This window comes from Carcharodon carcharias, chromosome 2 (genome assembly GCF_017639515.1).
Source record: "Carcharodon carcharias isolate sCarCar2 chromosome 2, sCarCar2.pri, whole genome shotgun sequence".
NCBI lineage: Eukaryota > Metazoa > Chordata > Chondrichthyes > Lamniformes > Lamnidae > Carcharodon > Carcharodon carcharias.
In genome coordinates this window covers 162,835,875-162,849,631 of record NC_054468.1, presented here as the reverse complement: position 1 = coordinate 162,849,631, position 13,757 = coordinate 162,835,875, and the positions used below count along the sequence as shown (strand labels likewise).

General features: G+C 42.1%; 1 protein-coding gene across 1 annotated transcript in view; it reads right to left on the bottom strand.

Annotated features, from left to right (window-relative positions):
• pde10a (phosphodiesterase 10A) overlaps nucleotides 1-13,757 on the bottom strand; it is a 414,859-nt gene that overhangs the window by 348,593 nt on the left and 52,509 nt on the right. Inside the window, exon 4 of the mRNA XM_041207024.1 lies at nucleotides 12,511-12,631. Coding sequence (XP_041062958.1) covers nucleotides 12,511-12,631 — 121 coding nt within the window. The remainder of the gene's footprint in view (nucleotides 1-12,510; nucleotides 12,632-13,757) is intronic.

Genomic DNA, 13,757 nt, shown 5'->3' with positions numbered 1-13,757 from the left:
TCCTAACCCTTTTACTGTGTGAAAAACTTTTTCCTATGTCGTCATTGTTTCTTTTGCCAATCACCTTAAATCTGTACGCTCTGGTTCTCCACCAATGGGAACAGTTCTCCTTATCTACTCTGTCCAGACCCTTCATAATTTTGAATACTTCTATCAAATACTTCCTCCCAACCTTCTCTTTCCAAAGAAAACAGTGTCAACTTCTCCAATTTATCTACATATTTGAAGTTCCTCATCCCTGGAACCATTCTCTTGAATCTTTGATGGTTACACAATGTTGCATTTCAGTAGCAACGCAAGGGTGGAATTATCCATTGATATTGAAATGAAACAACATTTCTATTTCTAATATTTTTGATGATATGATACCCTTTGTTACCAAATCAACTCTGTGCTAGCAATGCTCTGCACAGTGAGCTGCAGACTTCCTCCATGGTATTGTGGGCAGGCATCATGGAGAATCCAGACATTTTTCCACAAAAAAAAATGGATTAAAAAGCAACTTGTTCTGAGTAATCTTTAGCTGAGAAATTTAATGTAAAGGATTTGTAATATTCAAGTCTGTAATGGAGATGTGATGAATCCTAGGGCAGAATTTTTAAGCACTACCGGGAGCAGGTGCTAAAAATAGCACTGTCAGCTGGTTTGCTGGTTCCCCAGTTCGATCCCACACCAGGCCATTTTCCTGGAGGTGGAAGGGGTGGGGTCAGGGGGCAGCATAACCAATTGCCTCTATAAATGGCCACTTAAGGTCAATTGCCGGAGACTGACTGGGACTTTCCAGTCTGCCTCCAGGTCCCACAGGCACTAGGGGACAGTGGAGCTGTCTGCAGGTAGCCTCCCAACTCAATTCATCTCATTTGATCAATATATTTTTCTATTCATATCTCCCTCACGTATTTATCTAGCTTCCCCTTAAATGCAACTTACATGCATCTATGGAAGCAGGCTTGATAATCTCACCACTTTCTGAGCAAAGAAGTTTCTCTAGAATTCCTTATTGGATTTATTTGTGACTATCCTATATTGATGGCCCCTTTTAGATTCCCAACAAGTGGAAATATCCTGTCCACTTCTACCTTATCAAATTATTTCAAATTTTAAAGACCTCTATCAGGTCCATTCTCAGTCCTAGCATGTTCACTCTTTCCTGACAGTTATAACATGCAGTGTCGTCCTTGTAAATCTTTTTTAGGCTTTCTATGTCCTCTTTGCAATATAAAAACAAAAAACAAAATGGCCAAGATTTTATGGCCCCTCCCGTCCAGCAGGATAGTACTGTCCTGCCGAACTGAATGGAGATTTAAATGGCTCCCCATAATGTCACCCCCAGACACCTTTGCTCCCCCCTCCCAACCTCATTCGCTCTGACACCTTCATTCCCTCCCTCCCAACCTCAACCCCCGACATCTTCGTTCCCCCCTCCCAACCTCACCGCCCCGACTCACCTTCCTCTCCCAAACCTACATCATCCTCTCCACCCCCTCAACAATCATCCGTAGCAGACCATGGCGAAAACACTGATGTCCCAAAGCGCACTCCAGACATCAATGGTGACCTTCCACCTTCCATGAACTGCTTTGTGGCAGAGTCGTGTCCATCAGAATCTACCTAGCATACGATGCATGTATTCCTCCAGGGTCCAGTAGCTGTAGGGCTCTAGCATCTTCTACACCTCAGACGTCCACAATGTAGAAGGTCCTAACGGTAAGTCCCGACTTCTGCATGTCACACTTGTCAAGACCTGTTCTGGGCTGGCATGTTTTCCCACCAACATGGGCAGTAAATTTGACATTGGGGGATGATTCCGGCGAACAGGGCTGATAATTAGATGCAGATGTGTTAAAATGACATTCCCGATGTGAGGCGGCAGGAAAAGCGGCCTGCCATTGACAAGCGGAGCAGACAATTGCAAACTGGTTTCATGAAGACGTAAAACCGATTTCTGGCATTTCCGTCATATTGTCCACACACACCCGCCATGACAACCGACAGCAACAGGGATAGAAATTTCTGGCCATTGTCTCAGCAGACCCACTGACTCTGCTAGCAAGATTGGCTTCTCAAATGCAAATGATATTCCTGTAGCTCTCTTTGAAATTGGTCCCAGGTTGTCTGTTCATAGCTCCTTAGGCATAACAAGGTGTGACATTCTTGAAATTGAGCGGAAAATTCTTTTGTTCTGGAGACTGCTGGGGATAACTCCCAGACAGTGAATCAACCACCTTAATTGTCTGTGTTCAGCAGAAAAGTCTGGTTTAAAAATAAGGAATAGCAATATGGAATAAGTTTTACATTTGTACAATGTTGGGTTTCTTTTCCATGTCTTCCCCCTTGAAGGACAAAAAACCAGGAAGTAAAGAGCCATGCTGTCATTCTCTCATTCACAGTGGGAAGTCAAGCACACAACTAGCAGGGGCCATGTCAGTTCCCTGGTGCATTTCTGGAGTTAAACCTGGAATAGGGTGTCAGCAAGGACATTGTCCTTTCCTGTGATTGGAGAAGTGTTTAGGTTGACCCAGGGCGTTCTAAGTCTGTCTTTATTGGGCAAGCCTATTCCAGGTTTAGAGTCCTGAATTTTTCTCTGTGGGGGTTCAGGCATAAGCAAAGCCATTGTTTTCAAATTATTCTGATTATTTATCTTCTAAAGCATCTGAGGGTTTTACATGGTGGTTAGCATCCAGGTGGTTAGTAATTGTCAAGCTGTTCTGGGCTAATTGTAGAGGAATTCTGGGTTTCTCATGCAGTGATTGCAAGGGCTTTTGCCCTTGTCCAGCTTAACTCTTCCCCATCCACCTTGGTAACTTGTGGATTCAATTGTTGAAACCCAGGCACTGTGGTCAAGCTGATTGCCAGGAAATTGGGTTTTTTTAATGGGATTTTGTCCTCTTTTCAGGCTTTTTTACTGTTGCTAGGTGCTATGGGTTGGCACTGCAACAGGTGGGTAGTCCTCTCCTGAATCTGGCCCAGCCTTTCTGGGCCTGGATGATATGGAGATTGTCTTATGGAACGGGTCTCTCCCACACCCATACCAGGTAGAGCTGCAGTAATGCAACCTGGTGTGTTTTTATAGGTCATTATAAATACAGTGGGCAGCCCTGTAAGGTTGCCTCATGATTCTGCATTAAAGTGGGTGATTGGGGGTCCAATCTTGTTGGAACTTTTCTGTTGGTCAGTTGAATAGTATGGCATTCGCTGTAGGCTTTACCTATGTCTCCCTTGTAATCCATTGTTACTGTTCCTCGCTTTCTCTTATGATTTGGGAATGGATTTTTTTCTAAGCTGTTCTACACTTCCTGGAACATTACTGCCCTCTGGTGGATGGTCAGCTCCCGCTGTACTTCTCTGTTGCGTTCCAACTAAGTGAGGGATCACCTTCACTCTTTCTGGGTGTATTTAGGAACCTTCCTGGTCCCCATCTAAATTTGCAATAAAGCTATTGGCTAGACCAATCAATGGCTCCTTAGCCCGTGCCTTTGGCTTAGGAGTGGGCACTCTTCTAATATGTTCCTTGTCCCCTGGGACACTTGGGCCCTCAAGGTGAGGTTCAGCTCCTGCTATACTCTCTTGTGCCTCCTCTATTGGGTGAGGCATCACATTCACTACTAGTATGTTTGGGAATTCCCTTTGTCCCTTTTAAATTTGGAAGGAAGTTTTCTACCAACCGTACTTCAGGCAATTCCTTAAGCTTTAACGTTCCCATTTCCATAATTTGCCTTTCCTCAAGCTTTTCAACAGTGTGGGGCATCTCCCTCACTATTTCTTTTCCTGATCCAGGACTTCTCTGGTCTGTGTTTAATTGTGGGATATTCTGTGGGTCTGTTTTAAACCCTAGTGGCCCTTCCTGGACCTCTTTTAACTCTACTGGCCAAATATTGGCTTTGCTGAATTCAAGCAGCTCTTGCTCAATTGATATGGGTTCTACTTCACCCTTTAGGGCCTCAGAACTTTCACAGCTCTCTTCACTTCTGCAGATTTCTGCTGGCCATTGTTGGCCTCTTTTCCTTCGGTAGCAAACACTTCATTGCCAGCCAAATCGTTTCCGAGGAGGAAATCAATTCCTGTTACTGGTTGTTCGGGGACAATTCCTATCGTTACGAAATTAGGTCACACTCTAGATGGACCGTATGGGGAAAACACCGATCCTCCTCCCACTTCACTGATCAGTGCCTTGGCCTTCAGGGAGGACTCGCAGTAGACTTATGTTTCCTTCAACATTAAGGACTGAATGACCCGTGTCCTGGAGCAGTACCACGGACTTGCTCACATCCTGGAACAGGTATGGGGGCACTGTTCCTGAAAGGACAAAACTCCAAAAGCTCTCTGGGAGTTTGTCCAGCTCGGACACACAGAGCATGATTTAGAAAGGGTCTGCCTGAATGTCCAAGCCTATGGGTGAGATTGTAGCTGTCTGCTGTGATGGCTGCACCCCTGGTTGTGACGATTCTCTGCTTCTTTAAGTGTGTTGGTCGTTTGGAGGGTAAGCAATTTTTGAATTTGTCCAACAATATGAAATCACGCAATCCTTCATATGTGTGCGGCATTTTTAAAGAATGGGCCCAATGGTCAGCCGTTCGAACTTGATGTAGGTCTGGGTGGGTTCCTGCTCTGGAATTGCTGGCGATATGCCTCTGGGACTAACTTGTAGGCACTTAGGATGACAGCCTTGGTCTGTTCATAATTAATGAACACATCAGGAGTCAACATGAAGTAGACCACTTAGGCTCTCTCTGAATTAAAAATGTAGATATCTGATGGCCATTTTAGCTCTCCTGCCACTTTTTCAAAAGTGATGAAAAAATGACTACACATCACTCTCTTCAAATTTGGGAATGAATCCAGTGTCCTTGAGAGCCTCAGAGAGTGGTTCTGGGATGGGAAGATGGGGAGTGCTATTGGTTACAGTCAGGTTTTCCCTCGCAGCTTTCAGCTCTCTGGTCTCTCCCAGCCTTTGAGCTGCTAGCTCCATTTCCAATTGTCGGAGCTGGAATTCATCCCTCTCTCTTTCTCTCTCTCCCTTTCTCTTTGGTGACATTCTAGCTGCATCCTGAGCTTTGTTAGGAAATAGAGATAATTTAATTAAGTTATTTTTGTAATTTTGGGTGTTAATGATAAGGTATATCTTTAATGTTTAAGTTTGATTTGTATTTCTGTACTTGTGTGTTAAGAAAAGGTCAAGTTTTTCACTTTAAAAGGTGCATGCATTTCTAATAAGTTTCACAACTCTAAGAAAAGTTAAGCCAACACAAGAGTAGAAAAAACTGTGCTGTTGCCAGAGAGGCAGCAGCCCCCGCACCACCCCCCCCCACCCCACCCCACACACACAGACACACACACAAGCTGCCAGAGAGAGAGAGTGGAGCAAAGGGACAGATAGTAAGTCGCAAACTAAAGAAAGAAGTCCCCAAATCCAGGGAAGTGGAACAGGAGAAAGTCCTAAGCAGACATTTTAGTCAAAGGAAAGGCAGGAACCTGGAAAAGTTCCTGTTAAGTGAAGTTAAGAGGAGCAGATAAAGACTCCAAACTTCATGCTTAAAGAGACAGACACTGCAGGAAGTAGGTTTGAAGCGTGAATGGCTTGTGAGAAGTCAGAAGGTCCAAAGCGACATTTGATGGTCTGTAACTCTTTACTATGGGCATGTACTGTTGATAGCTGAGTCTGTGATAGAGAGTGTGTGGAAAAAAGCTTGAATGCATGTGGTGACCTGGGGAGAAGAATATTGGAAGGAGAGTCGAAACTGTGGATGGAAGGTGTCTGAGAGAAAGCGTCAGTTTGGGAGAAGATTCCAAAGCGAGTTCTTGGAGAGTGGAGATTGGGAACCCTCGTGTGAAAGACGGAGTTCAGTGACACCTGTTGACTCAAGAGTGTAACCAGCATCTGGGGGGAGTTTATGAGAGATCCATGGTGTCTGGTTGAGGTGGCATCTGTCACTTGGTTTCAGAATGTGGTATGCCTGACAATCGTCGCTAAATAGTTTTATCAGGAAGATATAATAATTGTCATAATATTATTTGAATTTATTGTAGAGTGGGTTCTGGGTCTATGGGTCTATGTCTGTGTGTGTGACTTAATTGAATTGAAGGCAGCTGGTCTGAAGGCTTTAATGTGTTAGAAGATAAGCTAGGTTTGAAATGTTAAGTAGGTAGACACAGGTGTAAAGGGGGCATTTGCATTTTTAAATAAACCAGACTAGCCTGAATTCAAAAGAGGGTGTGAAATGTTTCACCTAGCCAGAAGTTCAGAAATAGTATATTTAGTTTGCTCAAAGATTACTGGTAAAATTGGTACTATGAGAGATTTTTATTATCAGAGAGGTAAAGTCCAAAGACATAGTGAAACAATGGGAATTTGCATTCAAAGGGGAAATATGTATAAAGGAGTGAAGGTTTTGTGTAAGGGCAAGAATTCTAAGATCTAACAAGTGTGAAAAGCCTCCAGCATCTAAGCCTCAAGCTACTGTCTGCAAAGAACCAAAGTTAAGAAAACTCACTTTGAATTGAATTGTCCAGGGTATTATGTTTCTTTTCCTGGTCTTTTAAAATCTGTGTGTCTTACTGTTGCCTTAACGAAAATGTAATTGGGGCTTTAGATTAACTAGGGGATTTAGAAGTTATCATACCAGTAATTTGTAGATTTATGTATGTACTCGAAATCATTTCTTCCATTAAAGGTTTAATTTAGTTTTGTAAGAAATCTATAAGACTTGGTCTTATTACTACTGTTTTCATCTCAAGATTTATACAAATTGCAAAACAGTTGTGGCAGTTGTTTCAAGTCTCCCTCTGGGATTTGAGCAGCTCAGCATTTACCATTGGCTGTGCCATAACAATTTACATAGCCTGAGTACTTACTGTGAACATTGGAGCATAAGATAGTTTTTTGTAACTTGTGTTGTCCTTACAAATCTATATATATCTGTAAATGTATAGTTGTGGGTGAAGAAGTATTGTAATATAGTTCATCTTTTCTTGTTAAATAAATGTTTTATTCTTTTGTTAAAGGTTCATTAGCTGACTCCGGTGACATTGTTCAGTAGCTGCTTTAACAAGCTGGGTTTCGCCCTGGCGTCAGGCTTATCAAGTGGTAACATTAGCTGGGATCATAACAGCTAGGGGAAGGGACTCAGAGTCAGAGTTGAGCATCAGATACATGAGCACTAAATGCTCTACCAGCAATTGGATCAGTTCACTTCTTTTCACCTTGCTGGGTAATTTTAATTGTAACTCCCTAGCTATAGATTTCAGTTGCTCTATGCTTAAGGATGCTAATGTCTCACCATTTACCCACGTCTATGCATCGTAAGTTACCATTTTCTTAACATTAAGGAAAAGGAATTTGCTGTGCTAATTTCCTGTTTTTAAAAAAAACACTTCCAGCCACTGATTTTTTTCTCTTGGCTTCCAATTGATTCTTTTATATCAGATTCGGCTCGTGTCTTAAGATTTAGATTCTGGCCAAATTCGAATAGGGCTTCCTGAACCTGAGCTCTGGACCTGTTACAGACAGGAGGGAGTCAGTTCAAATAGCACCGATTTTCCTCTTATCACCTGTCCATTAATAGAAGGTGTTTTGAATTAGTTTTTTTTTAATCAGAATAAGTGGTGGCATATTTTCCAACCCCTCAGTTTTTATGTAATCCAATTTTACCAATAACCCATAGCAAACTCGAGTTAGGATTAACTCAGAAGGTTAGTTTATTGTACGCATTCAAAACCTGTGAAAAGGAGTGTTAGCAACATCCCACTCCACATTCACACAGTAAAAGGAGGACGTTTACAGTACAAGAATCACCGAAAAAACGGAATATTGATTCACATGAGTTCCAGAGTACCAAAGTCAGAATCCAACGAGAAATTCTTTCACATAGTGTTATGACCACAGCAGATGTTATTTGTTGAGAAAGCCAGATCCCAGATGGAAACTTGTCTTGCTGATTATAAACCCTTTTTTTGTATTTTGAAAATGAAGAGGAAAAGCTACTGACTACAAAAGCATAGAATTCCAGTAACACCTTTAGGATTTTAAACATTAAAAGATTTATTAAAAAGAAAAATAACTTAAGCACGTAAGATTAAAGTTACACAGTTAAATCAGTCTTACAGAACAACCCCAAAAAATTGCCACAATACATACAAATAAACGAACTTCTTGGTGACAACTCCCTTATAGATTTTAACATTAAAAATCCAGTACCCAAGGCAAATAATTGTTGTCATTTTAACAAAGGTATACTACACAACTCCTCAAACACTTCTACGCACATGTGGAAATCCAAAAGAAAGGTTCATAAACAGGCTGCTTTCTGAAAACAAAGACTTTCCTGGCTTGAAACTGGATAGCTGCTTCTAAATTCACAACTTTCGCATCTCCTCAGCACACAGATCTGGTCTCAGGACATTTCCCTCACATAGCCATCCACTCCATCACTCTTTAATACCTTTTTTCCCCTTTCATCTCAAATTCCATTGCCCTCAACATCTCTTTGAACTTAACTTCTCCAAATATAAAAATGTTATATTCTCCTATTGCCTCTACATTCGGATCAATAAAATTCAATATACCTTCCCCTTTGACACTGGTATTTTTGCGATTGTCCTGATGAGTACCAGACAAAAAACTTCAACAAAATGTCTTTTTTCAGCAATACACAAGTTCTGTACTACAAAATGACTAATTGTATACCTTCCCCTGTTTACCTATGAAACCTTTGTAAGTTGTAAAAGCTCCTTGTCACTTCTAATCCTCTCTTTGAAATTCAACAACTGAAAAGCCAAGTCTCCACTGATCTCACAATACAATTTTTAAATCCAACCTATTTACTTGTAAATCCAATCTCACTATAACCTCTCATTACAAATGCATGGATTGAACAGTAGGCATTCGACTTTGACTGGCTGGAGACTGGCATTGTAAGATTTGCTTCTCAGGTGATGTTGATGTTGCAAGATGAAGTGGGCATGCAGACATTGAGTCAGTTCTGTAGGTGATGGTACAAAATCTTCCAGCAGGGTCAGGTTAGATGTGCCAGTTCACCTGCCTGAACAAAACTGGCTTCTTTGTGGTTTGCCAGGTAGATAATAAAACTGTAAACCACCTATGCAGCCCAGAAATGTGATATTAAAATGTCCATAAGGCCAGAGTCTTGGGTCATATGATCGTCCTTCGCCACAATGACTGTGACAAGGGATGTTTATCCAATACCTGTAATTTGGCTTTGTTTTCAGGACTGATAATGTCTCAGCCATTATGGGTTGAAAAATGTGCCATTTCTGTTTAGGGTCTGGTGTTTGGGAAGCCATTGTCTTGGCAGACCTGCTGACTCCTCTAGCAAGGCTGGCTTATCAAATGCAAATGGACTTCCTGTAAATCCCTTTGAAATTGGTCTGAACAGTCCCGGGTTGTCTGTTAATAGCTCCTTAGGCATAACAAGGTGTGACGTGACATTCTTGTAACTGAGGAGAGAATTCTTTTGTTCTGGAGATTTCTGGGGATAACTCCCAGACAGAAGGTCAAGCATCTTAATTGTCTTTGTTCAGCAGAGAAGTCCAGTTTAGAAATAAGAAATATCAATAAGGATAACGTTTTTAAATATATACAGTATTGGGTTTCTTACCATGTCAGAGGAACCCAACAACAATCCCTCCATTGCAGGAATTAGTTTGGTGAACCTTAGTTGTATTCCCTCTGTGGCAAGTATAGCTTTCCTTAGGTAAGGAGACCAAAACTGTACACAATACTCCAGGTGTGGTTTCACTTCTGTACAATTGCTGTAAGAAATCTTCACTCCTATACTAAAGGCCAAAATACCATTTGCTGTATTAGTTGCTTGCTGTACCTACATGTTAGCTTTCATTTACTCTAGAACAAGGACATCCAAGTCCCTTTGAAGTTCAATAATTCCCAGCCTCTCCTCATTATGACACAGGAGGCCATTCAGCCCCTTGAGTCTATGCCAACTGTCTGCACAGCAATCCAGTCAATTCTACTTCCTCTCTGATCCCCAGCACCTGCAAGTTTATTTCCTTCAAGTGCCCATCCAATTTCCTTTTGAAATCATTGATTATTTCCGCACACCACCTCCATGGGCAGTGAGTTACAAGTCATTACCATCCAGCGAATAAAAAAAGTTCTTCTTAATATTCCCCATTATCTCTTGCCCAAGACATTGGCCTGAATTTTACCCTTGGCGGGCGGGCGTGATTGGCGGGCCTGCGACCAGTCAGGAAATGGCCCGCTGCCAGCCATTAGCCCCCGACAGCAATTTCATGCAGGCTGGCCAATTAAGGCTGGCCCAGCATGAAACGTGAACTGCCAATGGTCAGAAAGGGGCGGGCGGGGCTGGGGGCCTGTCAGTCGCTGGGTCCAATGGCGGCCATGTGGCCGGTTTAAAAAGTTGCTCCTTGAAGGTTGCCAGAGAAGAACATATCTTCTGCGTTGTGAACGCTGAAGTTATGGCATCAAGTGTGGCTGGAGACGCCAGGCAGGAAGGCAGGTTGGTTGGGCACCTGCCCCCCCCCCAGTTTTCAGATGAGTGCCTCAAGGTCCTCCTGGAAAAGGGGGCTGTCAGGAGGGACACCCTTGTCCCCAGAGATGGAAGGAGGAGGATCACAGAAGGCTGTCTGATACCTGGAAGGGTCGATAAAATCTTCCGGGGGCTTTCGAGACACCAATGAGTCCTGAAATGAAGCCTAGAAATGCTAAGAATGAAGCTCAGAACGGAGATGAAGTTGTCAAGTTCAAATAAGCAACCAGCAGCAAACCATCTCTTAAACTCCTCACTACTCACACTGGCAATACTGCTGGCCCTTTTTATCCCACACTTGGATGAGGTGTTGCAAAACATGGGCTTGCCCGCCTGCCCGTTTTGCTCATGAAACGAGTGCGAAATCGAGTTCAAATGGGTTTGTAATGGCCTTAAGTGGCCTCTTAATTGATGGTGGACACACCCGTCGACCTGAAGACTGCGCGTGTGCAGGATGACGTCAGGACGCTAGCCCGATATCTTCTTATTTTACGCCCGATCAGGTCGGGCACATACCTGCCCGTGAGGCGCAAAATTCTTCCCATTAATCTGTTATTCTTAGTTCCTAGTTCTTGTACCATCGGCTAACGGGAAGTTTTTCCTTTTGTACCTCATCTAAGCCTATCATAACATTCTAAACTTCTAGCAAATCTCCCTCAATCTCCATTGCTCCATGGAGAACATAAGAAATAGGAGCAGGGGTAGGCCATTCAGCCCTTTGAGCCTGCTCTGCCATTCAATTCAATCATGAAAGATCTCTTACTTCAACACCATTTTCCTGCACTACCCCCGTATCCTCCTATGTGTTTAATATGTAGAAATCTATCGATCTCAGTCTTGAAAATAATGACTAAGCTCCCATAGCTCTCTGGGCAGGGAATTGCTTCTAATGCAATTATATCCTTTCTTAAATAAGGAAGTAGAAATTGTACACAGTGCTCCAGATGTGATCTCACCAACACCCTGTACAACTGTAGCAAAGCATCCTTACTTTTATATTCCATTCCCTTGTAATAAATGATAACATTCCATTTGCCTTCCTAATCACTTGCTGTACCTGCATATTAACTTATTGTGATGCATGTACCACAACAAAAATTGAGAACAACGCCAGCTTTTCCAACCTAACCTTTTAACTAAAATCCCCAGCCCTGGAACTATTCTGGTAAATCTCCTCTGCACCCTCTCAAGGACCTGCACATCCTTCCCAAAGTGTGATGACAGAACTGGACTAATTGGGGCCTAACCAGAGCTTTATAAAGGTTCAGCATAACTTCCCCACTTCTGTACTCAATATCTCTATTTATTAAACTCAAAATCCCATATGCTTTGCTAACCAGTCTCTCAACTCAGCATTCTCTGTTTTTATTATGTAGAATGTGTTATGGAATGGAGGGGGATTAATTTAAAAAGCCTTGATTTCTCCTCTCACTAACCATCCGTAAACAGAAAGGCCTTTTTGATTATTGATTTCTCCCCTTAGCCAGCTCTGCCTTAGAAGTGTAAAGGGGGCTGGTGCATTTCTTTGGAATTTGATTTTCTGCAGTCACAGGGGCATTAGTGCCTCTTTAAAGGTTACGAGGTCCCTGACAGTTTCTGAAGGTTAGAAATTCCTCTGATATGAGTCATGGCTAGTCAGAGAAAAGCCTTTATCCATTTAAAAAAAAATAACTTTATAGAGTAGCTAGGTTGACATGATTATGCTATTTCATAGATCCAGGTATCACAACTTTAATTTTCCAATTGCTATTGGAACTAATGGAACTTGGGTTCCTTTGGGTACCTTGTAATGGCACTTCCAAACAGCACTGATGGGGGCCTAGGCATTGATCTCTAACACATCATCTTGGCTGGAGAAAGTACATGACAAGTAGTGGACAAGGAAAAAGGGAAACGAAAACAAAATATACAGTCTTAGTTTCACAAAAGAATAATCAAGCAATTAGATATTTTCTATATGCAGGATTTTACAAATGTAACACCCTACCTGTTTTTATGATGTTACACAATTCAAACAAAAGTAGTCTGTTGTCACTGCCAGGGTCCATCCGCTGTTCTACATGGGAGTTTAATTCATAGACCACTGCTTGCATGTTAGGGTTCAGGTACTAAGTAAATTAGAGGAATAGCATATTATCCATAAAAATTAATATACTTTCAGCATTTGTAACAATTAAAAGTAACTAAACTATTGCAAAGGAATCATTAGTTGTACTGAAACTTGAACAAACAATTAAGCCCTGTAGCATAGCAATTACTGCTATGGCCAAAAAGCACCATTTTTATGTATATCAATCAGTCCCCAGGTGTGTTGGGCTTCCTTTGGACTAAACCATTTATAGCCATTTTATGGAAAAAGTCATAAATTTGTTACAGGTACAAGGTTTATAAGATTGTTGTGTTTCAGCACAATCCTTTAATTTTAGGTAAGATGGAGGAATGAAAAGGGTCATGTGACCTGCTCTAATTCTGCTGACAAACACCCTGGGTGGCTTGGTTGTTAAAGGTTAAAGAAGGGCTCAGGTTCTCTTAATGGGAAGAAGGTGCGAGACATCCACACCTGCAAATAATGGCCAGAACACCTGTGCTGATGGTGGATCGACTGCTAGTCTCCAAATCCATGGGAGGCATTAGGAATGTCAGATTTTACAAATGGTTATACTTTAAAATGTCTATTCAATTCCAGGATAGAATGAAGTTGGGCATCTAGAGGATAACTAATTACCATTTCTATGTGGATACAAGGCCCATGTGATTCATGTTACCATGGAGGTGGACTTTGAGAGGGGATAAGTCCATAGGAAGTCACTGTAGGATTAGGTTGTAGGATTTTCCTAAACATTACTGAACCTCACATACAATGTCAGTCTGCAAAAATAGGAGAGAGAGAGAGAAAGAGAGAGAAAGGGCAGAGAGATAGAGACAACAAGTCTCCATTATTCACCAGGCAGGATATGGGTTAGAGTTCACACAATGATTGAAGAGACTAAATTCTTCCTTTTTATTTATTCATGGATGTGGGCATCGCTAGCCAGACCAGCATTTATTGCCCGTCCCTAATTGTCTTGAGAAGGTGGTGGTGAGCTGCTTTCTTGAACACCCACAGGTATACCCACAGTGCTATTAGGAAGGGAGTTCAGAGATTTTGACCCAGTGACAGTGCAGGAATGGCGATATATTTCCAAGTCAGGATGGTGTGTGGCTTGGAAAGGAACTTCCAGATGGTGGCGTTCC